This window comes from Austrofundulus limnaeus, unplaced genomic scaffold (genome assembly GCF_001266775.1).
Source record: "Austrofundulus limnaeus strain Quisiro unplaced genomic scaffold, Austrofundulus_limnaeus-1.0 Scaffold6, whole genome shotgun sequence".
Classification (NCBI taxonomy): Eukaryota; Metazoa; Chordata; class Actinopteri; order Cyprinodontiformes; family Rivulidae; genus Austrofundulus; species Austrofundulus limnaeus.
The window spans coordinates 3,639,916-3,666,054 of NW_013952408.1; the positions used below are offsets into that span (position 1 = coordinate 3,639,916).

At 37.5% G+C, this 26,139-nt stretch overlaps 1 protein-coding gene across 6 annotated transcripts in view; it reads right to left on the reverse strand.

Annotated features, from left to right (window-relative positions):
* The window catches only part of kmt2cb (lysine (K)-specific methyltransferase 2Cb), a 74,591-nt gene extending 49,388 nt beyond the window's left edge, over nucleotides 1–25,203 (reverse strand). For all 6 annotated transcript variants that reach the window (XM_014030928.1, XM_014030936.1, XM_014030912.1 and 3 more), the window contains exons 1-10: nucleotides 24,462–25,203; nucleotides 15,540–15,728; nucleotides 7,764–7,852; nucleotides 5,337–5,484; nucleotides 4,516–4,710; nucleotides 3,614–3,723; nucleotides 3,332–3,441; nucleotides 2,573–2,735; nucleotides 2,306–2,477; nucleotides 1,638–1,752 (exon numbers count right to left, since the gene is read on the reverse strand). In XM_014030928.1, the coding sequence (XP_013886382.1) occupies nucleotides 1,638–1,752; nucleotides 2,306–2,477; nucleotides 2,573–2,735; nucleotides 3,332–3,441; nucleotides 3,614–3,723; nucleotides 4,516–4,710; nucleotides 5,337–5,484; nucleotides 7,764–7,852; nucleotides 15,540–15,727 (1,290 nt within the window). In that variant the 5' untranslated portion in view covers nucleotide 15,728; nucleotides 24,462–25,203. The remainder of the gene's footprint in view (nucleotides 1–1,637; nucleotides 1,753–2,305; nucleotides 2,478–2,572; nucleotides 2,736–3,331; nucleotides 3,442–3,613; nucleotides 3,724–4,515; nucleotides 4,711–5,336; nucleotides 5,485–7,763; nucleotides 7,853–15,539; nucleotides 15,729–24,461) is intronic.
* Between the last annotated feature and the right edge of the window lie 936 nt (nucleotides 25,204–26,139).

Below are 26,139 nucleotides of genomic sequence, written 5' to 3' on the forward strand. Positions count from 1 at the left end.
GTCTCTCATAGTTGAGGTCTACCTATGATGTCAATTACAGGCCTCTCTCATCTTTTTAAGTGGGAGAACTTGCACAATTGGTGACTGACTAAATACTTATTTTCCCCACTGTATTTCCATCCACAACTTCCCCAAAATTGGGACAGTACTTTTGCAGAATGGTGAATAAAAAGTTATCACTGTAAAKATGTTTTAATTTTTGTTAGTGTAACGAATGCTTTATTTGCAACAATCTCAAAGTTTGCTCRGGAAAACTGCATCAACAAACCCGTCATCAGCAGAACATTTCACAGAACTGAAACTGAACAATGACTAACTTAATGATCTGCATGCCAAAAAGATGACACAACTCAGAACAAACCCACCMCATGAGGTGGGACAGGGGCTGGGGGAAGGTGAGGAGAAGTGAACATCAAGGATGTGTGGGTTACATCTTTCCATGCTGAGTCATGCAGAGAGGCCAAGTGCAAAGACCTTTCAACACATGCAACCTCTTCTGTGACCTAGTGCATCTACTGCATAAAAAATAATGTCCCATGTTTAACAGCCAGCTGAGAAACAACACAACATTTTGCACAAGTGCATCATTTGGCGACATGACTGAATTGAAGCTTTTAAAAGACGGCTGCTGMTCATCATTTCTTAGACTATGTCAACACTGACATAAAACTTTTTGTTGTTGTTGTTGTTTGCGTGGACATTCACAATATATATTTAAACGCGACCTCCATCTACTGTGAACTCTCCACGGCCCTGATGTGACCCACATGAAGACACGTCACATTCAGCTCACTGTTTACAGAAGTGGCTAAACATGGATGCTACATGTTAGCATGTCCATTCTGAAGTTGCTGTACAATCAGAGTAGATGAAATAATTATCTGACATGCTTGTTTAGTTCAGTGTTTTTATTTGAACCAACCTCTGACCAAATGCTCTGAGGCAGCATTTTATTTTTGGAACAAAGCRAAGTGCTAAAATAAAATATAAATCAAGTAACGTTTGTAAAGATATGGTCCTTGACCGAGGTTAGGTGTGACTATCGTATGTTTCTGTGRATTCTCAGTCATCCAGGACATAGAGAATTAAAAGAACAAAGATGAAACAACTGGACTTCTGTTCTGTAGCTGAAGACGWGGGGARCTCCAAGATTTAAACTGAAGGAGTATCATTATTATATRGATCATTCTGCTCACCCCGACCTCATAGATGTGAAAGTTGGATGTAATGCAACACGTGCGTTTAGACTGCAGTCACTTTCAAAAACATCTGATATGTATCCGATTCAGTACCACATAATGAAAAGGTCTGGGTTGGATTTGAAAAAATCTGATTACCCTAGTCACGTTCAGGCTGTCATGAAAAAAATCAAATATGGGTCGCATGGGGCAAAAAAAAAAAGCATCGGATTTGGATCGCATTTGCCTGCAGAGTGAACGTTGCTCTAGGTACACATTAGGAAAAGTACCAAAGAGCTGGCACAGGCTAAAAAAATTTAATATATTTTGCGCCAGAGCCAACAAAAATAAATAAATTCTTCGTAATTCACAATCCGTAACCACTTTGACTGGTAGTACGTTAGTTTCACATACAGGCCGGAATAAACATGAAGTTACCCAGAGTTAGATGGTTCTTACCCTACACCTCCATCCATTGGTGGGAAGAGAGTCCATAGCAGGTTGCAGACAGAAGGTATGATAGCCTTTGTCACACATGTCACACACCAGCATTTTAGTGTCTTCTCCTGGGTTCCTAAAAAGATACAAAATTTTGTAAAGTAAGAAAGTAGACAATGCTATGTACTGAACTGAAMAAACCTACAAAGAATTTCTGTTAAATAATTGAAAATGACAGACTTTTTTTATTGTGATTAAAGCTCTAATTTCCCAATGAACACTCACTTAATTTGATAAATACCTAACATTCATTTTGTATTGAAATTTCCTACCTACTTCTTAGATATTTAAGCCCACCTCCTCTTGAAAAACATACCCTATGCAGTAGCAACAGGGTCTGCATGCAAATAAGAACTCATTGGCTAACCAGGCCTGTTTGCCTTAGGTTTACCAGAGCTGCTAYGCTTTTTAAAGAAAGGTCAAAGGTTACAAGAATTAAGCTTTAGGGTACAACTTCTAGTTGGCTTTCCACAAAGCACAGAGGTAAACAAACCMTCAGTGAGAATGATGCCTGGAAGTGATGCAGAAATTAAGTAGGATGAAAAGTGGGAGACAAAGATATGTATGAAAAAAAAAATAAACATTTTGTTTGTGGCGCTTTGTTAAGGTGGGTGGTTAAAGTGACTCACTTGCATGTCTGGCAGACTTTGCACTCAGGGCACTGCCAACCTGCCCTTCTTAGAGGGGTCACAGCCATGTCCAGGCATATCCCATGGTAATGCAGCCCACAACTGGTGCAGAAGAGCTGGTCTAGTAGGTCTCCTGGGCTATCGCATAACACGCAGTTTACATCATCTACAACTATGGGCAGCAAAAGACCACAGGACAGGTAAAGTCAGAAAATTTCATTTCTATCGAGTAAAATATTTTATTATTGTAAATTTGTCTCAACATACATTTGTGAAGTGCCAATTCAATATGTTCTGGGCAGAGGAGTGAGAGAGTCCTAATATCCTGAAAGGTCCCGGCTGCCCCTGCGCAGGGGTAATGGTAAAGTTGAGCACATCCTTCAGCACAGCACTTAATGGATGCTCCAAGGCGCTTACAGTATGCACAGTGCTGTGAACAGGAAAAAAGGTGGCATAACAAAACAAAATTATTCCACGTCTGCAACAAAATTCCATCAACAACAAAATATTCTTATATAACATGTTCACAAATTACTACATTTTAATAATCAAACTGCCTTACACTTTCATATTCATGTAAAAAAAAATATAAATCTGGATCTTTGGCAAATAAAAAAAGTTTTGTTTTGACCTAAATTCCAGTTTCTTGATCAGCACAATCTCATCAAAACACCATTTTTTCCCCAGTTCTATKAGTGTGCGCTAATAGCCATGGCAAAGATCAAGTGGCAGAATTGCTATTTGGCTGCAGGACCGATGGACTGCAAACACAATCAGAGAACTACGAGCAGCATCGCTGCTACYACTAGGAGCTAAACTGCCATGAGAGCTCTGCCCTGTTGAGTAGCATGACCTTTTCCATTTCACAGCTGAGAGATCCAAGCTGCCTCGTCGACCTTTACCAGTCAGTCTGATCCATCAGCTTTTCTGTGCCTCTATGAAGCGGTCCCTCCCTGCTGCCTTAACGCATTAAGTTGGTGTTAACACTCATTAGCACGCCAACTTTTTTTTTTCCTCCGGACTCACCTTTGTGCTCCCTGAGTCAATGGCTCTGTCCACATTAAGCAGAGATTGTCCCTCGCCTTCACAAACACCATCAGACCACAACGCACAACTCTGATGTGCCCAACATTGCCCTGAAATTTCAAATTATGACAGATAGCGAAATGTGTGATTAGCAACAAATAGAGAGAAAATATTCCTCCAAAACACAWTCAGTAATAACAAATAAGGTGCTAAAAACTGCTTGTCTAGATTGAAAACAAATCTYGGATAAAAACAACAATGATAAATCATTTTTAGTCTTACCTGACTCCAAGAGAGACTGGACTTTAAAATCTTTTGGAAGGCCGACATGAGAAAGTTCATCCCAAAATCGACTGGCAGGGTCTGATTCTTCATGGCAGGTTTCAGACCCACTGGTGAAAAGAAAATTTTATAAGAAACGACAGCCAGTACGGTTAAGAAGTGAGAAGAGATGTAAAGATAGAGAAAATGAAGGGGGGGTTGTTAAAGAGCAAATAAAGGCTGTGAGGGGAGGGGAAGGGAGGAGGAAAAGGGTCATCTTGTATGGCATGTGTACAAGAGGCTAGCTGTTCCATCTCATAAAAGCTGTTGAAATGGATGAGCTTTTCTAAGTGATACCACACAGAAAATGAGGAGTGGGAGCATTAGCATATAAAAAGACCAGTGTTTCAGTAAACACACTAAAATCAAGAGAYGCTAAAAAAATAAATAAATGGAAGCAAAACATGATAGCACACTCACGACATACAGCCTCTAGGGCATTTTGCTTACAAAACATGATTAATCTAATTCATTCTATCCATCTTTTTTTTAAACCTAGTCTTTTCCTGGTCAGGAGGAGATGGTGAGTACACCCTGGACAGGTTGCAAGTCTATCACCGTGATGAATCTAATTACGTAATAATGTTTAGCATCTTTCTCACAACTCCATGTATTGTATGTATTTGTGCATCATCTCAATTATGGCATAAATAAACTACCTACTCCTTGGGACGCTGCCAAATCAGCATGACTCCAACTACTCATGATAACACAAGATGCCCAATAAGAAAATAGCATAGACACACATGAAAACAYGATGTTCTTCTACACCACTAATAATCTTTGGGTTTCAAAGACCGTTTTGCATTTCGGAGGCACAAACCATTCGTGACACCATTGTTATAAAAGCCAGCTATACTTACTTSTTTTCCTTCTGTCCTGAGGTGCCTTCTCCAGGCTGAGCAGTTTTGTCACCATCGCTGCCATCGCCTGCCAAGCCTCCTTCACCATTATGGCTGACGAGTGTTTCATGCTGAGACGTAAYGCTGAATATTTGCAGATCCCCCTGACCCAGAAGGCTACGACCACCACAGCAACAGAAGGCACAGAAAYGCTCACTGAAAGCAAAAGCATAGATGGAAAGGGATATTTAATTATGCATATCTATTGTGACTAAAAACAGTGCAATGGGTGTCGTAATGAATTAAGGCCTCCCGCTTCTTTGTAGGAGGCCTGTGAGTGGCAACATGCAWATACTAAAAAAGTCACTGCTTGTGAGGAAGGCGGGCATGAAACAAAACGATGTTGTATAAATGGGAGAAAATTCACATGTACAACTATAATATTTCATTTAACAAAACTTTTACTGCAATATTTCTTGAAAATAATCAACTTTAAACATGTAGAATGTTTACGTTTCTGATTCATTGTGCATCAAAATCATTATTAGGTGTAAAGARCCATTATTATTTTTTAAATCCCAGGAAATACGACTGATCACTGATGTCATCAACGGCACAGACAGGTCAGAAGATTGATGACAAATTTTACAAAGTAGGACCTGAAAAGAGAGAGCTGCGTCTACCAGCTAACAACTTTCATGTGTATGTTCAGACATAAGGGTAAATACTACTTTACACTGATGGCCTGAACATTCATCTGAGTGTACATGTGATAATTCCACACCCCACCGAGCTTCATTTATAAAACAATGATGTGTCAGAGCAAATTTAGTGTTTCTGACCTGCTTTTCATTTCTCTACTTGCTGGGACAGATGGTGCTGCTGAACTCTCTGTTGGAGGGCTCTGAGCCAGGGGGGAAGAGGACTTGTCCTCCTCTGGCACCTCGCTGGTCACCACTTCCACAGTCTCCACCTGTTGGATTTGCATTTCTGCAAAACACACACACACACACACACACACACACACACACACACACACACACACACACACACACACACACACNCACACACACACACACACACACACACACACACACACACACACACACACGATGAGGAATCAATTAAGAAGCAACTCAACATGACAATTTGTCCACCTGTAAATAAGGTGAACCAATATCAGCCGTTTCCTTTTTTATGACTGATTTATCAACACACAACTTCTGACAGCCGCGGGCGATCATTTAGCTGCAGTCCCAACGGTTTCTTGAGGTCCAAAACACATGCGGGGGATCTACTGCTAAAGCTCTGATTGAAGTAAACCCAATGAGATCATCAACTCTTGTACAGCACAGCAAGAATAAATGCAAGAAAAATTTTCTGTCAAAATGTCAAAAGTAAGACAATTTACAATTACTGGTGAATATGAGCAATTTTGACGCTATCAGGTCTGCTTTTATTTTAATTCACAAAAATCTGAAACATTCTCCAATAGTCCCTCTCACAGAGAATTTAACACACATGAAATTTCATTAAGATTTTCTTGATATGTAATTAATTAAACTTTTCACCAATTCTGCCCCACACTGTGAAATAACAGCAAAAAATTCAAGCATATTCCCCTCTAGCTACAAAATGTACCTGTGGAAGACACCTTCCAGTCAAATCACAGGAGAGTGGCACAGAAAACTCAATATTACTTGTGTTTTTGTGAAGCAGCAGCTATTAACACCAGTATTTAGATATAACCACCTCTCTGTTTACAAGAGGCATATCTATTTAGAAATGTATTAATTTCATTTGTAGCAATTATACACAAGAACAAAAAAACATGCAATCAAAATAAAATCAAATAAAATGAAAGGCAGCAGAAGAAGAATAAATCTTATAATACTATCTGCCCTTTTTTAATCCCCAGAATATGTTCAAAATGAAAGTAAAGTACAACAAAAATCAAAAAAACTGAAAACACACAAAAACAAACAAACAAAAAAACAAAGCTAAACCAAAAAACACCAACTCAAACAACAATTTGCATGGACTCACTTATGCTTCTCCATATTTCTTCAGAATACTAAATTGTATCATTCTCTTTAATACATACAAAGATCTGGCATTTTTAACCTCATCTTACAGATCATTCCACAATCTTATTCCCTGGATTACAGTGGATTGCTCCTTCAGGCTCGATATTGCACTAAGAATTAATATAATCAAAATGTTTCACTGTAACAGATAGAAAATGTAAACATAAGTATAAAATGTCAAAGAGTTTCGTAATAATAATAATAATAATAATAATAATAATAATAATAATAATACATTGGTCTTTTATGGCATTTTATAGACACTCAAAGATGCTTTACAGTTCATGTATCATTCATTCATACACACATTCACACTCTGGTGGTGGTACTACAAAGTAGCCACAGATGCCCTGGGGCACATTGACAGAAGCAGGGCTGCCATTCACCAGCGCCACCGGACCACCACCAGCAGGCTGGACAGGTGAAGTGTCTTGCCCAAAGAAACAACAACTGAGATGGATGGAACGGGGGATTGAACCAGCAACCCACTTGTTACAGGACAACTTCCCTAACAACTCTGCCACAGTCACCACAAATACAGTATGTCACATAAAAAAACAGTACAAGTTCATAAATTTCTTTTCCATCAAAGCCTAAAGAGTCATAGAGAGAACCAAAAGCCATACTCCATTCTTCCACATTAAAAGGTTGGTGAAAGGTAAAATACAATGAAAAAAAAACAAATCAAACCACTTGCAGACTCACAATCACCAATATCTCAGGCACAGTAACAGGGAAGCACTGAGATGTATGAGAATGGGAGCCATGGTCACATGATCTGATGTACACACATAAAAAGGCACATAAATGGGTCTGGTGAGACTGATGGGATTTTAAAAAGCTTTTAGAGGGCATTAGCCTTGAGCTCTTTCCCACTGCACCTCAATGCCAATCTCAGGGCAAAAAAGAGAGATGGAAGTAGTGAGGAGAGGGGAAAAAAACACCAAACACAGCCTCACACTTCAATTYAAACCCTTTCAATTATAGTCCTAAGAATGAAGCATGGTGTGCTAAAAAAAACTCTCATTTACTGATCTCCAGCAGAGAGGACTCCACTCCAGGTATTGAAACACTCTGAAACACTTATTGCATGAGGCTGCATGGATGAGCAAGTTCAAATCTGTATCACGCTCAATAAAACCAATGTGAGTATAATAGATCATGAGGTCTACAAAGTCTTACCTGTGTCCTGTGGGTCCATGGACTCTGTTATCTCAGTACCATCCATGCTGTCCTCCTCATCCACAACAGCCCTCCCTCTGGTGCGGCCCCTAGAGTGAGGCAAAGACACAAACAGAGGAAGTGAAAAGAGATCAGACAGGAATTTCTTGGATTGGTCAGATTTTGGACAGAACGTGAACAGATTTTTGGAGAGGAGAGTTGTGGTGTAGCCATAAATTAGTTAAATATAATTACAGCTGCCAATGGTTATTATTAGAGGCRCTTAAGCCCTGGGCTCTGTTAGTGTTAGGGGATGCAACACAATCTGGTATAGAAGAAATATATGTGGATGTGCTTATGTGTATATTTGTGTGTGTGTAAGAGAAAGAGGGAATAAATTTAGTCTACACCTAAACAATTACATAAACAATTTGTCACACTTCATCATATAGATCAGGGCTATTCAACTGGCGGCTGTGGGCCACATCCAGCCAGCGAGTGACCAAAGTTTGGCCCGCCAATTGGTTTATTCATCTCTTAAGCCCAAACCMCCGGTTTTATACTTTAATTAAGTTCTTTTAGTTAAACATAGACATGTTTGTTATCTACAGAAACGTCAGAATCTTGGCTAGAAGCTGGTAAAAACCATTTCTATAAACACTCAAAACAGTTAAAACTACAAGCAGTTGAAGATAAAAGGATGAAAATGAAAATAAAATTGGTTTCAAAATTTCACAAGTCAGAGATGTCAAAATATTATTTGTGTCTAATAATAGGAGGCATAATGTGTTCTTTTTGTTTTTGATAATGTGYAACTATCACCACTTTTATAGGGTTCTGTATGTTGTATTCATGATTAAATGCAGCAAAATAAACAAATTCAAAGGTAACAGATCTTTGTAATACTTGGTTTATTTACATAACTTTAATTGCTGGATGTTTGGCCCCTCAGCTGTTGACCGGCAGTAACTGTGGCCCCCGGAGCAATTTAGTTGAATAGCCTTGATATAGATGTTCCAACTTGTCTGATCACAACATACTGTCTGACGACAACTGAGGAAATATTTACATCTTTACATCTGCCCAATACTTCCAGATCCTTAATTTACCTTTAGAAGTAACAGTTACGCCCGCAAAAAAAAAAAAAATATTGATCATCATGATTTTTTAGTGTTTTGTTGAATATTAGCTAATCCTCCGTTGCCACGAGCATGACTAATAAAGCAGGATATGTTTTGCCAACACACGTTATGTTTATTTAACAATTTTTAACCAAGCAAATTCTATTGAGATCACAGATTTGTTTTTTAAGAGAGGCCTAAGCCTGAAGGCAGCCTAAACATGAATGTTTTCAGACTGTGGGAGGAAACTGGCGTAATCGGAGAAAACCCACGCAAACACAGGAGAACATGCAAACTCCACATAGATAGACTCCAGGCTTGACCCCAAGACCCACTTGCTGTGAAGCAATATTGCTAACCACTAAGCTGTTGTGATGCCAAATTAACTGTAGCTCTGACCCATAAACACCTAATGTCCAACGCCATCATATCAGACAACCTTGCCCATCTTTCCAACCATTTGTCAGGATTTCTACTTGTGGAAATGACCACTGACAAATRCCTCTTTCTTTTGTACAGTATGTAAAGATCTTTCATTATCACTATCAGCATTCTCCAATGGGAACTGAATTAACCTAATTTTAGAGGCAGCTTGTTGACAGGATAATTATCATGGATACAAATTAAATAGCAACATCTACTGTTAGCATGCTAAATAGGGGTAGCAAAAACAGCCCAAATGAGAGCAACGCGTCTCAGGGGTACTCAGGAGGATACACGGGGTTGGAAGTGAGGGAGGAGATTGGGGGCGGTGGGGTAATTTTCAGTGCCACTAGAGAGAAAAATCACAAATGGCTGAGAGCCAAATCAACTCCTCCCTCTAAATGACTTCCATGGGAGGCAAACCTAAAACACAAGAATGGCAGAAGAAGCCTTTAGCAAATTTTGGCTGAAAACATAATTACCTAAGGTCTGAGTGATTCACTGCATGAATATCCTAGTGTTGAGACAAACAACGAGAGCTGAATTATTCTTAAAAATGAGAGCTAAAGGGTTGTTTCAATATCTATACCTACATATTTGATCTGAACTCAATCAAAACATTGATTTTTAAATTCTGTCTTGCCGTTACTTGTTCCTTGTGTTACTAAGTACAATTGAGTTTTGATCCCCTTTTTACATCGACCAAACCAAAGTGTAGCTGATAAGAGTTGTTTGTTGCAGTACTGCGCCAGCAAGTCTGTGTGAAACTGTTTTAAATGGAAACAGGATTAGCCCAAAAGCCACTTGTAATGTTTGCAATCGGACCATTTCACAAAGACGCAGCGACAGAGTWCCCTTCAATAAGACTAATTTGACTAGACATCTAAAATTTAAAAACTTTATTGAATAAATCAAGTTTAAACCTCCTCAATTTTAAAAACGRAGGCCTTGTGGGTCATTTTGACTCAAGGGCAGCAGAAGGGTTAATCACTGATCTTAGGCTGAGGCTCAGTCAAAGCGCAGTGTTAAATTTGGTTTTCAATTTCTTATATAAAATGCTATTTTTTTCCTGCTTAATTTACCAATGAGAAGCTTTTAATCAAAAGCCAATTTCAGCATTGTCAACAATAAGATGGGTATTCACAGGGGCTCATCTTTTATTGCRGCATTGCAGTACAGTAGCTCACACAATGGCTCTGATTTTTCACTTTCTTGTGATTCAGATACATGGTTTGCGGCTCAGTATAAGTAAATACAAGCCATCAGACGAACATTGTGATATTTTAAGCTACAACAACTGTATATGCCTGGTACTCTTTGATTCAACAGCATTGTTTTAAGTATTTACCTGCAAAGAGCAAATCAGGGTTCATTAATTGCCAGTCTGCCACAGTAGCAAATACAAATTTAGCTAAAATACATAGCTATAATATAACAGTTCCACACAACTCAACAGTGAGTAAAACTCTCTTACTTTCAATAGTATTCTGTATTATTTATTTCACATTTAGTCAGCCGTACACTTAGTACTTTTCASTGTTCATAAGAGGCTGTGTTACAACGCTGTTTCTATGCAGGAAATACCACACATAACCCAGTTATTGTTTGTTAGTGGTGCACAGCTGTAGAAATGAGACAAGTAACGTGACATTTCATGTTTAGTCAAAGTTAAACATGAAAAGTTGAGGTTAATTACAGCTGGCCCTTTAAGGGCCACCATAATGCTCCTGTGGCCCTTGGTGAAAATGAATTTGACACCCTGCTCTAAAACATGTGGCCTTTGAGGACCAGGATTGAGGATCACTCAAATAGTAGTGCGACCTCATAAAGAATTAAAAAGGTAAAAGCAACATGAATGCTATAACAACCACGACAATTTATTTTAAAAGCAGAAAGTCATGAGCAGGTTTTGCTATTTTCTCTTTATTTTAAGTAGATAAAAAATATTTATAGGGCTGACACTAAAATAAAGTGCTTGACCAATCAAGACTTTGGTTTTTGGCAAACCAGATGTTTTCTGTTAATTGAATATATATATATATATATATATATATATATATATAACCTCATCTTGATTATATTTAAAAGAAAGTATTGAATTGAAGTAACAGTGAGGAAAATTAGAAAAATATTATTCCATAAGGGAAAACTACATTAAAAATGGATAAATAAAACTAAAAAAACTTGCAAGATAAACAARAAAAAATTTAGGTGTGACTTTCAGTTTTCTGCTGAGGAGATATGTGTTGGTATGGAGTCAAATTCACCCATACTAAAAGGGCCYATTTATTTGAAGATTTCTGCCATATAAAACAAGTCAAGCCTCTAAACTTTATAAGCGAATGACACAAAAGTGATGTGATGTAAAATCGACAACTCTGAAGAAGTGCAGTCTATTTTTAAGATAAGATAAGATTTTATTGATCCCACAATGGGGAAATTTGCACATTACAAATGTTTTAAATAAATAAGTGATGCTTTCAAAGACCAAATTTCTAGACTTAAGATATTTTTTTTTTACATTTCAGCTGATTTAAGCTGTATGCGAAATATTTATATAACAACACTATATAGTGCAGGCACACAACAATATAAGCAGAAATGGCATCTTTACATAATCTCCTACAACATATTTATCTACAGTTTCATACAATCATGCTGAAAGCATCAGATTTCAGCATTCAAACAGGCAGTTTTTTTCTACTAACAAACACCCAGGACTAGTGTTCAACCCTATATTGTGCACAACTTACCCCCTCCTCATAGTCCAACCACAGGGAGAGAGAGGGAGGGAGGGAGGAAAAAAAAGAAAAGGTGAAAATAATGCTGTGGTAAGTAGTCCCAGCTAGTAGACAGCTGCCTAGAAAACCTGGCAGGGAGTACACTGCTCTGAAATGGACTGACCAGCAGATGATGCTTGGGCAAATCCAATATTTTCCAACAACTATTTCTCTGAGAACATCAGACACATCCTCCTTTTTCACACGCTCTACTGAAAGATGGATATGGGTACAAACAGAAGGAGCATGATTGGTACTAATAAAGGTGATTTCCATAAGTATAATTCAGATATGTGAAGTCATGCAAAGTGTATGAAGCTAAGGACCTTGCTTCACCACAGATCTATTAAAACTAGAATTGTTTTTAATTGCTTAAGTGAATTAAGACACAGCACCAATCCCTCCACTGCCCTAAAGTTTTAATAACCTAGAGAAGTAAAATAAACTAAACAAGCCTGAASCCCATCGAGCTCTGGAGATAACTTAGGCCCAATATACATAATGCCATTTTTAAGTGAAATAATAGTATTTCTGCTATGTTTTGTCAAATATCACCGCACCAGTTAGTGATYTGGTCTGAAAACTACAACAGATTCAATGAGCTTAGCCTAATCATGTAAACATGTGATTCTTACATTCAGAAAATGCTAATGTTTCCAGATACTGTTTACCTGACAAGGCCTTAGAGATGGTACTTTTTTACTGAATTTGAAAGTCCTAATGAGCTTTAGAGATATTTTACATTTATTTCAATCGACACTTTGATGCAAAAAATAATTGTGGCATTAACTGAGCTAAATCATCTGAAGGGAATCTACTGACATGACAAAATGCCAGCAAACGCAATTCCAAACACAAAAATAAACTAAGTATATTTCTGTTGAGTCATTATTTGTGTTTGGTTAATTTGCTTAATTATGTTAAACCAAAGTAAGCATTTGCCTATATGGCATTTACAACATTTTTTACACATGCACATTATGAACATTACTGGAGATGACTTAATTTGACTCAACTGCACACCTCATTGTAATTTACCTGCTCAGTATCATATTTTATTTTTATTGCCATGTACAGTTTTTTTATTTTTATTTTAAACCTTTATTGTTATTTCTATTCTATTACCACAACTATTATTGCTATTGGTGCGTAGAAATACGTTGTGTTTTTTTGTGAACTGATGCTGCTGCTGTTCCACCTGAATTTCCCCTCCGCAGGACAATAAAGGCTGTTTCTATTCTATTCTATTCTATTCTATTCTATTAAGGCATCATCTCAATGCAATGGATTAGATGATTCATTTAGAACAAGATATTAGGACTGATTTAAGACAGAAACAAAGAAGAGAACATATGAATGTTGCCGACATYGTTTTATGGAACAGCTATAAGAACATATGAAGCTGACAGAGTGGAAAGACAACTTGATTTTCCCAAGACAAACTGGAACGACTGGAAATCAAGGAGCTGGAAAAACAGCACATAACATAGAGCTCTAACCACAACTGAAACAACTTRTGAGGGGGTGAACAACTGAAGCATAATTACTTTCCAAATATTTTGCAATTACTCTGCAATTTAAATTTACATCACAACCATGCACAGACAAAACATAATGACAAGTAAAACATCCATTTAGGGATTCACTGACACCAGTAGCAGGTTTTGGTCTAAGGCTACGTTCACATTGCAGGTCTTAATGCTCAATTCTGATTCATTTTTTTAAAAACCTGATCTATTGGCATGAAAGTTTATATTGCATTTTAAATGCGACCTCCATCAGACTCCAGTGAACTCTAYGTGGCACTGATGGGACACRCAYGCACAGTAAAAGACATGACATCTCATTCAGCCGGCTGTTTGTTTACAGAGTTAGCATGGATGCTACTTTTAGCATGTCGAATCTGATGTTGTTTCAGCAGGGCCGATTAAATAATTATTTGTCATGCTTGTTTAGTTCAATGTTTATATMTGAACCTAACTCTGAACGGATGATSTGGTGCAGCATTTTATTTTTGGAAWGAAGCGATGTGCTAAAAGAAAAATATACATCGAGTAACTTTAGCATAGCTATGGTTTGTGACTGCTCAATGTTACTATCATATTTTTCTTTGGATCATCAGTTATCCAGGACATGGAAAATTAAAAGAAAAAAACCCCAAAGAAACTGGATTTCTTTTCAGTAGATGAAGACGTGGAGCTAAAAGATTTAAACAGCAAGACTAAAGGTTAGTGGATCKATCCGCTCGCCGCCACCTCATGATTTAAGTCAGATGAAACGTGAYACGATCAGACTGAGTTTGCTTTGAAAAACATCAGATATGTATCCAATTCAGTRCCATATACCAAAAACTAGATCGGAATAAAAACACGAWGAAAAAAATATTGTTTTTGTCACGTTCAAACTGTCATGAAAAAATCCAGCATCCTCTGCATATAATTTTGCATATAATGGTAAAAAAAACCTGATGTGCAGTTAATGCAAAGCAAATTAAAATTGCATGTGCAAATAAAAAAATTAAGTGACTATATTCTATGTTCTATATTGTTTCAAAATAAAAGCATTGCACATTCAGAATTTGTTTTTGGTTTTATTCCCACAGAAAAAGCATCAGTAAGAGGACCATTGAAATACCTGTAAGCAATATTGACAAGAGTAGTAGCATCGATGAAATCTTAACGATACACATCCCTAGTCCTGATCCATGCTCACTACCAGTTGGCAGTGAAAATGCACCATAAAGTTGTTGGCCAACTGCCAATAAACACTACCAGAAGATGACAAAGAGAAAGCTGCATGGCAGTATTTCAAAGTGAACGATGGTGTCAAAAATAAAGCTGACTGCAAATTATGATCAGCAAAGTTGTCAAGAAGGACGAAATTTAGCACTTTCAACACAAGCAATTTGAGTAAACATCCGAAAAACAACAAAATGATGCAGAGTTCCAAGAATTTCCTTTTAGCACCCTAAAACAGTTACCATCTCTCACTGAGCAGAAAAATCACTGAGAATATATGGATCTGAGCATGAAACTCCTAACAATATCACTGCTCATCAATGGATGCAAGTAAGGATTAAAAGGTCAAGTTTTTAAACTAGTGCTTTTGGTTACTACACAATCAGTCAGTTAATCTTGGCTGATCTCAGTTTTGGAGCATGTTTTGTATCGATTCATTTTTAGAAATGTATGTTTTTAGGGTAAAAACTTTCAACTGAAGACTTTTATAGATTCCCTAAATGAATGTCCATTCTGGATAAGTAGGACAAAAGTACTCCTGTCTACTACTACATATTTTAGTCCTTTCTCTAAAAGAACTGCGACCTGCCATCCAAATAATTTGACAAAAGCTTTCATTTTCTAATTTTACATTAGCTGAACTACAAATTCTGTTAACGTTACAAAATTCTACCTCGTAAACAAGCTAAATGATTTATTTGAATAGTTTTTAAAAATGATATACATAAAACTTACTTCTTTTTGTTCTTAGACGTCGGTAAGGGCGATGTCTGGGGTAGGATGGCAGCAGCATCTTTGCGTGGCCTGCCACGTGGTCGTTTGTCTGCGAGGGCAGGACTTCCTGTGGACGTAGCCCCTGCACAGCTGGATAGCGGTGAGGGTCCCTGGTCAGAGGGCTCCACAGTCTTCTCCTCTGATGACATTCTGAGAAACAATAAGACAAGGTGGTTCAAGTTTTAGAGTGCCAGTACTCAAGACTTGTAAGAATTGTAAATGTGGTGATTTGCACCCTATCAGATTTTATATTAAAGGGGCAATATCATGTAAAATCAACTTATTTTGAGTTTTATATCATGTTATAATGTTATACTCTCATAAAAACATGCCCAAAGCCTTGCTTTGACTCATTCATGCATATCTGAGAAATCCTGCAGTGTTTTTAGGAAGCCATGCTGAGGAGCAAAACGACATGTGGGGACCAGAAATGCCTTTTGGGACCAGAAACGCCTCTGGGCTGTGTCTCCAAGTCGAGCTTCCTCATCTCGGAGCACACCACCCCACCCCCCACCCAGCTCTCGGCAGTAACAAAGCAAACAATGGGTGAAACTGAAAGTGAAACTGAAACTGTCTGCTGAGCTCCAAACTATTTGTCACTCAGTGAAGCACTTTTCAGATTCAAAATACCTTTGAGGAAATGTATTTTCAGATGCTAAGTAAACTGCATCCTGCACCATAGTGCACACACGAGACACCCCCCCCCCACCCCCCCGAAATGGGCGGGACAGAAGCGGAAGGTGGTTTTTAAAGAGACACAGGCCAATTTCAAGGCATTTAGAAAAGGAAGCGATGAGAAGTTTATTTTCTATTTAAACATAAAAACAGCATTTTAATAACTAAAAGGTGACATAGATACTTTATTATGGTATAGTATTTAAATATATGCCTGAGAAACACATAAAATTGCCCCTTTAAAAGGTTCCAGTCTTTCCCCTAGTGTATTGATTGGGCTCATCTTTGTATTAATCAGGAGTGTGCAGCTTATTTTAAATAAAAGAACATGAAAAAGCCTGTTATTTAATTTGCATTAGTTGAACCTTATAAATCTCTCACTTAAATAACTAAAAAACATGTCTACTCATGAGCAGAGTGCCGTCTCGATACTGCTAGATTAAAACAACTTGGTGGTCAAGTCTCTGTTCAGGTGTGTGTGTTCCTCACTATGGGCAGATCATCAGCACGCGGCTCATTAAGCCACAGTTTTGTCGTACAGTCGACTGTTTTTTTTTTTTTTTTTTTTGGGTCACAACACTGTTTATAAGTGCACGTGTAACTGTGTGTGGCCTGTTTGTCTGAAATGGAGACACATTTGGCTGATGCTAAATTGATGAGAACTGCTTGAAGCTCGTGTGGAGAAGAAGGGTCTCTGTCTCTGCTCCCCATCCCAGCTGGAAGAAACAGTGTTTTCGTCAGAGCRGGGGTGTGGCTTTTATACGAAGGGCGGGCCGCCCTCCTTGTTCAATAGTAGGGGAAACACTGGGTTCTCAAATGGCAGGCAGTGAAACAAAGTAACACAAATGAAAGAAGTAGTTGGGCAAATTTGTTTACCAAGACATCAAGTTGTTTATGTATATTTAAAGTATAGTGTTGATGGAGACAAGTTTGTGAAGCATTTTATATGTATAGAATGACTAGGGGAAACTGAAACAAAAAAATAAGTTGTGGTCATGAAATTTGGCAAATTACAGAAATAATGACTTCATACTTTTAACAAGTGCTTTTATTTCTTAACAATTGTACACATGCATGCAGTTTTTATGTTCCAGTGACCACTTATATCGTAATGATTCTGTCATTTTGGGGCTATTTAAATCAAATACTAAAATGTGTCCAGGTGATACAAATAAGGTCAGCAGTCAGTACAGGTGTCTAGACATATACGTAAGAAATATACAAAGAATTGTAATGAAAAGATAAAGGAACCTCCTCGTTTCATGCAGCAAGTTGGAAAATCCCAAAGGCAACAATATTATGAGTGAGCAAAATCAACTGAAAGCAGTATATTTTCATCATACTTCAAATAACCTAAACAAATAAAACAGGTAAAAGGTGGTTCAACTGAAAATTAACAAAGACAAATATGCACACATGTATAATAAGCTGTGGTTTGAGATCAAAATCAGCTAAATTTGACAGATGTTTAAAACTGCTCTGCCAAAACTCAACCAAGAAAATCACAATCAAGTGGCTTAACATGGCATTGTAAGTTTAGAAGCACTAAAATCCATTTCTAAAGTAACAAAAGATTATTAATAAGAGGAAACCACCGAAGGCAACTTTTAATGTTTCCAGTCGTGGATGTCCCAGCAGATTCAACAGAAGGTCACAGCTTGCTATGCTCAAAATAAACACATATATCCCCAGAGCCGCATCTCCCTTAGTTAGTATTTAAAACTTTATGCTTTATAATAGTACATTTAAAAATACTGGATAACATTGACCTGTACGGAAGAATACACAGACCAAAAATTAAGCAACGTTGCAGCACATCTTAGATTTGCAAAACTGCATCTGAACAAGCCACATACCCTAAGAGCAAATTAGACCAGAGCAAATGTTTAGCCACAGTGCACAATGCCATGTTTGGCAAAAACCAATCAAAGCATATCAACTCCTTATTACCAACTATCAACCACACAGACATGTGACAAGTGATGATTTGGGCTTGTTTTGCCACCAAAGCACYTGGGACCCTTGTGGTCACAAATTTCAATATGAACTCCACTGTTTAACAACTGTATTCTTGAGTCAGATGCGACGCCATCTGTCATTGTCTGACAGCTATAGCTTTGGTGAAATTCGGGTCATGCATCAGAACGATGATCCAAAATACACACCAGCAAATCTACAACTAAATAGCTGAAAAAAAGAAACGRGGTGTTACATGGCTAAGTGAAAATCCAAACTTAAACTTAACTGAAATGCTGTGGTGRGACCATAAGAGGGTTGTGAATTGARAAAGCCCTCAACCTCAATAAATAAATTCAGCACAAAAATTCATGCAAAATTATACAACAAACTAAGGACACACAAATTAGTAATTATTATTTCTTTATGGAGAGCCTTTCTTAGAAATAAATTAACAAGGTGCTGTCCAATCAGCAGCATTAAAAACAATAACATGAAAAAGAAGTTGAATTAAGTTTGTAAAATTAAAAAAAACATCATTCGACCAACAGAAATTCAAAATAAAATATAATATATCAAATTATAAATACTTCAAGTTATAACTGCAAAAGGTAGTTTGCAGTTTAAACAGTGTGCCTGTTTTTCCCCCACACTACTTCTGCATTTTGTCTTAGTTTCTTCTAATAAGTTGAGGTTCAACTTGGTAGTTATGGGTAAAAATCATCTGCTTTAACACAATACAATATTATATTGATTTGTTTGGATGAATATATGTTTCTTGATATCATGTCTGTCATAAGATTTATATTCTAATCAATTCAAAAGTCTGACTGATATATCAATCCATATCAGTATGATAATTCTGAMATTTTTATTTTTGCATTGATGTAATTGACTCATCAATGATTTATTCTGTATCATTGTGTTCTGTTWCATCATCCTAGTAATTATTACCTACAATTATGTCATGGTGWGGTCCAAGGGATTTTAAATATTCAAACTAGAAACTCAAAAGTTTGCACATACTTCTTCACTTTATATAAAATCTCCACACATATGCATATTGTACTATACAACAGTTAAATAWTTGTTGAGCAAAATAGTACTTTTAAATTAAGATTTTCAACTTTATCTTATAGGTGAAGACATGAAGTGGTTTCAGAGGTGGGGGGGAGAATGCTTCACTTAATTATAAGTCTACAAGCAAAATCTATTCACACAAAACGTTCAAGACAGGCTTGAGAAATTGATCAAACATCGTCTCTGAGCAAGCAAAAAATGTAGTCATAGAGCTGAGATGGTGTATGTGTGAGATGAGCAGAACTGCACAAACCWATTAACTGTTGTCATGCCACTTGCTTTGCGATGCCAACTTGATGCAAGTACACATTKTTGCAAGAATTGTACCAACTTCATTGGTTAAGAACTACAAAAACATCAACAGAAACAAAAACAGACTCATTTTTTGTGGTCAAAAAGGACCCACTATCTACTTAATTTATTTATACTTAAATWTAAWATAGCACTAAGGGAAAACAATATTCATAACATTTTTGAATATTTAAAAAAAAGGCAAAATATGCAGATGTTGGATACAAGATGACAATGCTGTGATCCTAAACTTTTCAAAATCTTATGCTAAATGTTGTTAAAGGCATTCTGATATTACAGCCCTTCAAAAATATGAACCACAGCAACACATTCATTATAGGTTCAATATACTGTTTGGCTTACTCTCAATAAAATAAAAATGCACAAACACCACTGGTTTTAGTATTGAGAGAATATCAATATTTATTATAAAATAACTTGTGGGGGGCAGCTGTGGATGAGTGGTTAGGGGAGCCATCCTGTAACCGGTAGGTTGCTGGTTTGACCCCCCAGTTCCATCTGTCTCAGTTGTTGTGTCCTTGCGCAAGACACCTCACACACCTTGACTACTGGTGGTGGTCAAAGGGCCCGGAGGCACCTGTGCATGGAAGCCCCRCTTCTGTCAGTGTGTCCCAGGGTAGATGTGGCTACATTGTAGCTCACCACCACCAGTGTGTGAATGGGTGAATGATTGAAGTGTAAAGCGCTTCGGAGTCCAACGGGACTTGATAAGGCGCTATATAAAGTTCAAGTCATTTACCAACTTGAGCCCAACTTTGGTAAATACCCAGCTATGAAGGCTTCAATCCACTTATATAAATGTCTGTATGTAATTGGTGAAAATATTACTGTGTTTGCAACAGTAATACTTTTCTTGAACAAACCTAGTGTTAACTCTAATGGCTGTATGCAGCACTTTTCACTGAATAAAATACACATTAGGCTGGTTAGAATTTTTTACAGCTGCAACCATACCTGCAGCACAAAGCAAGTAACCGTTATGTTTTTGTTATGAGTGAGACCTGGCTCTATAGCAACATATCAGACTGTGCAGTCCTTTACAACACTACAGGCTAATATGTTTCCTTGCAGACAGAGAAGCAGAGGTTCTGTTGTATAATCTGAGTGGACCTGAGGTACGTTTCTGAGCTTAACAAGACAGTGAAAGGAAAGGCATGGCGAAGAAGCATCTACTTCGATCTTTGTTCCAACTGGAATTTTAACACCACCCATAGACCAGTAACAGAGCCCATCAATGCAGGTTGGTGTAAAGACATCACAGAGACACACGTGGTCAAAGCAGCAAGTATTGTCTCCTCCCAAGTGTTGTCTAATCTCTTGACATTTTGAAGATAATGTTTCATCATACATTCTCAGGAAACAGTTTTTTTTTTCTGTTTTAATGCAAATTAAATGTCAACATTGTTTTTTATTACTTTTTAGTCTGTCCAGAGTAGTTTTACTTTTAAGTCTGTCCAGACATAGCCACTCTGCAGTTGGCAAGGATGTGAATTTGAGCATCAGATGATTGTTCTCCCATTTTTTCAGATAATCATCTGTAACGTAAACATACTGCAAATGGACTTTTAAATAGTCAAATATTACAGCAGTATAGCTCTCAATGCTCATGTGGTTTACTGAAGCTGAATGTAAGCTTTACTAACATCAGAAGAGGTCAACCAATGAGATGTTCTATGAGCTTAGCCAATGGAAATCAGTTTAACCAATCACTGATACACAACAGCTTTTTTTATTTTGTTCAATATGTTACATTTCCACTTTAATATATCAATGTTTGCTTAACATAATTAAAAATATTTTTACAACCCTTGGAAGTTACATATAGAAAAGCATTCTAGCGTAAATAACTAGATTGTGGGCTTCAGTAAACTGGTTGTAGCAGCTGATGCATCTTTAATTTCCTGATTATATACAAGCATAGCTGATTTTTTTAAGTGGCCAATGTCAACTGTTTAATTGGTCTAACCAGACCAAAATTAACAACACATAAGAAAAAAAATTCTGGTATTAATTTTAGCAGATATTTAAAATTAAATATTTTCTTTCAGTTAATCCTTTCAGTGAGGGTTTCCACAGGGATCGAACTCGCACAAAAGGTTTGGCAATTGTTCTACACTAAATGCCTTTCCTGATGCAACCTGGACTCAGCTTGGCTTTAAAAACTAATCAGAACTCCTCAGACAAGTGATTTTAAAATCAGTTAAAAACTCATGTTAGATTTTAGTTTTAATTGAGGATAACATCGCAATTCTCTAAATAGTAGATTTTACTGTACATGTTTATTATTCTAAAAATATTTTGATAAGTTTTTTTTTTTGTATTTTGATTCACCTTTATAGTTAACATTTGTGCAACACTTTGGTCTTTAACAGTTTTCTTTAATGTGCTATAAAATTGCAATGTAAAAGTGCCAAAACATGTTTTACCATATTTTTGTAAATTCATAAAGCTACAGGAGTGCAAGCTTCAGTGATACCAGGTTTTTTGGAAGATGAGAGCTTAGTTTGATGATCCAGTGTTGTCTGATAACTCGGTTGTGAAAATTTAATAAAATTCTAAAAACCTGTGTTGTTACAAATATCCTTGAATTATTCGTACATATCAGTGACTGAAACGGAGGGTTTTCACTTTTTTTTTTACTTATTAAAATCAAGGTTGACTTCCAAGGTAATTCAATAGTTTCCTTATAATAAAATAAAAACAAAAATGTCCACTTATTCAATAACTCATCCCTCTCTGACCTTTTCCAGGGTCATCCTGAAATAAAAAAAAACTGATTGAAAGACAGCAAAGAAAAAAAATGAAGGTCTCTGAAATTCATCAGTTTTTATAAAAATAACAAAGAACCCCAAACAGCTGACATACCACATTTTTTTCACAGAAATACTGCTAAGATAGTTTCTCTTTAAAAAATACATTTCAAGAAAGAAGAATAAAATTGTACCAAACTGCATTTTAACCAATCAATAGCAGACTGACTAAGCTTCATGATGAGTCATGAAAATGAAATTCTTTAGTTTTAACTAATAAAAGAAAACTTAAAGAATAAAAAAAAGTTGAGAGAGAAAAGGATTGTCTCATTACAGGACACTGCTTGCAGTTTAATATAAAGCATTGTTTTTGATGCAGYGATGAAGGCAAATAAAACTTTAAAAAGGTTTTTAAATATGCCCTAATWTAAGTTGTCAAATGTTAAGTCAGTGAGTTGTAAACTTTAGGACATGGAACAGCTTGACATAAATATAAGAACATTCTTGTGTAACAATATTGAATTGAGGGCTGCAATAAGTAGTTGGTTGTACTGCGTGAAACTTCAGTTTAATACTTGGTAGTTAAGTACAGGGGGTTTGTATTAGGGCTGCACGACATTTGGAAATCCTGCGATAACAGTGCTCAATATTGCGATGATGATGACTTGCGATTAATGAACAAATACACAAATACGTAGTGTTGAGCAATGATATTTAAAATCAGCCATTTTGATTAAAAAAAGCTTCACCTCCTTAATTTGGAAACGGTGCATTTTATTTGGGATTTAAAAAATGGCTTCTGGCTTCAACCCAGCTGTCACCTGACTATCACCTGAATTTATCACAGTTTAAATTGAACTTAAAAGGCTCTGAACTATGGTAAAAATGAGGTGCAAAAGATTTATAAACAAGAGAAATGCGTAGGTCTGCAAACTGAATTTGTCTCCATGTTATATTTTTTGTTAAAACCCATAAGAGTTTGTGAAATTACATTTCAAGTAAAGCCACAGTCCAAATTGTCTTTTGCTGATGGATTCATTTATTTTCCTTCCCTCTCATGTTAGTTTCAGCCTTCATCATTCGCCAAGGTCTGTAGACAAAAAGTGGTCCTACAAAAAGAAAACTTTAGAAGAACATAATTCAACAAATCAGACCAATGAGGTCTATTGAAATAGATGGTCCTGCTATTCTGATTACTTTGAAGGCAAGCAGAGTCCACAAAAATGCATTTAAGATCATTTTAAAGAGAAATGATGGACTATAAAGTCAGTGCAAGGAGATGTTGGGATCCTCTGGGCAGTCACGACCACCAGGGGTACAAATTAAAACATAGCCTTAGCTTTTGTTGAGCCAAGCTTGGGCACAAAGCAGCCGCACAGAGCTAACGATGCTAGCCTGTTGTGTTGAACTCTGTCGCTTTTCCACGGCGACACAGACTACAAGTGGCATAATGCTGTAAGAAATTTATATTTTCACGTCTAACTTCACACAGTGTTGTTTTCTTCGGCTATGATGGAGACAACTTTGAAAGGTAGCAAACARGTTACCAACGGATCCCTTAAACCAACTCAGTACTTCTGCCACCCGCGACAAAACGCTTCAAAATTACGCCTCGGCGTCTGGTTTCCCAGTTGGTAACGCTGAATATCAAGGCATGACAGCAAGCTATACATGCAAGTTTAACTGCATCATCAACCTTCAACCGAGTACAAGGCAATGGTTAAGACATTGCGAGTCCAACACAAAGGCTCGGTCTATTCAATGAAACGGAACTGATCCGAGGAACTACAATGCCCAAACAAAAAAGTAAAAAAATGCTAAACATTGGCATCTGCTTGGCTTTTAGTTTTAATTGACGGGTGTATGACTGTTAATTTTCTGTGCTGCTTTTAAAAAAGACATCACAAAAACCTTTATTTTCGGTCTATATGGCACCAACGATCCGTTCTGTTCCGGTGAATAGTCTGAGTCACGAAAGCCGAGGTGGCGACATCAGACTGGAGGATAATGTTTGGCTCAGACTCGCTTCATAAAAAGGGACGAAATGCAGAAAATAAAAACAGACCCAGTGTGGGAAAAAAAACCTATGAAAGTTAAAACTGCAGCTCACCTTCCGGCCCTATGGACAGCGAATTATCCTCTTCATGTCCCAAAAACACTGGGTGGGATGAAACGTTTTTAATCAACTAGCCAGCAAGCTAACTGAGCTAGCTAGCTTCTTTCCAGTGAGACAAGACCGCAGTTCTCAAAAACGCACAGCGCACATCGTGATATTCCAGSGTTGCAATGTTATTCCCAACTTTGCCCATTTGACGGAGAAGCAGTTTGATGTAAATCCAAAAGAAAACCGCTTCGCTGGCATTTGCGGGGATCACTTTCCTTTTCTCCAATGACAGCTGTCGAGTTCGGGGGGACACACACACACACAGCTAGTTGATGTTAGCCACCCAGAAAAAAAAATATAACATTCACGTTACAAAAAACAGACAAAAAAACAAAAAACACACGAGGCTGTAGAAACAACCACCGCGTTGATGAAACTTTAAATCCTTCGGGAAAGTGCAGCGACGAGCGAAAGAAAACGCTGGGTGCCGACCGCTGGCTTGGCAACTGGTTCTATTTTCTTCAGCTGCGACAAGCTGAAGCGGCCAGTTAGGAGACTCTCGGAACCAGCCTGCCACGCACCAACAACCGGCTCCAAAAACACGCAAAACCAAACATTAGCTTGACGAAAACAACAGCCTGCCCGCCATACGGACCGAACTGAGATATTTCTGAGAGAAATCATAAAATTAAGTTGAAAGATGAAGCTTCGGCGTACTCTATAACGGTGGCCATGTCTAATGATAAGTGGCACCGAAGCGCAGCTCCCCCCCTCCTCTAGGCTCTTAAAAAAATAGACCCACCTCCCCCAAGCAGAACTACACGTAGGCAAATATTTATGTCCTTGCGACTTATCGAAATTGGGTATTTCGAAGATTAAGCATGCGTATAAGCACAGAAGCAAGCCGATATAACAAATAAACAACGCCTAAACCGTTTAACAATTTCTTCAAAATACTCTCTGACCCGGCGGAGGGATATGAGCATTTAGTAAATAAAATAATGGCCAGGGAGGAAGCGAAAAGACGGATAGTGGAGTTTAGTTTGGTCGGAGGAGGGATTGTTAGTTAACGCTCCAGCTCATGCAAATCGTTTCCCAACAGCAGCAGATTGGCATCAGTGAATCTCACAGCCGGCCTTCCTCAGTTCAAGAAGAAAAAACAAGAACAGAATAACTTTAATGACGCGATGGTGGTGGTCGTTTTAAACCTCAGCTGCCCTCTCCAGAGTCCTCAATTCCCTCTTTGCCGCACACACTCAAATGTACAAGCACGCACGCACACACTCACATTTTGCACACTGGCAGACATACTGTACATGCAGGGGTTAACTTTAAAAAAAATCCCCAGGGGTCGGCTTTCAGTGGTTGCACATAATATGAGGTAGAACCGGAGAGAGTGTTGCTCTTTATTTTTAATTAATTTTACATTTTTGTGGGAACTCCTTTAGCCGTAAGATGATCCGGTTTTTTTTATTTTTTCGCCCAGAGTTAAATAAAATGAAGAAAAAAACGATGTAAATAAACACAAGCCTGCTTCGTTGCACAGCGAACCTCTCCACGTCTTTCCCAAATCACCAGCGCCCCCTGCTGGCCAATGTCTTTATATCATATGATTTAAAAAATTAATAATAAAAATGAGGAAAACTATGGAAAAACTTTTCTTAAATGGAAGAAAAGCATAGCT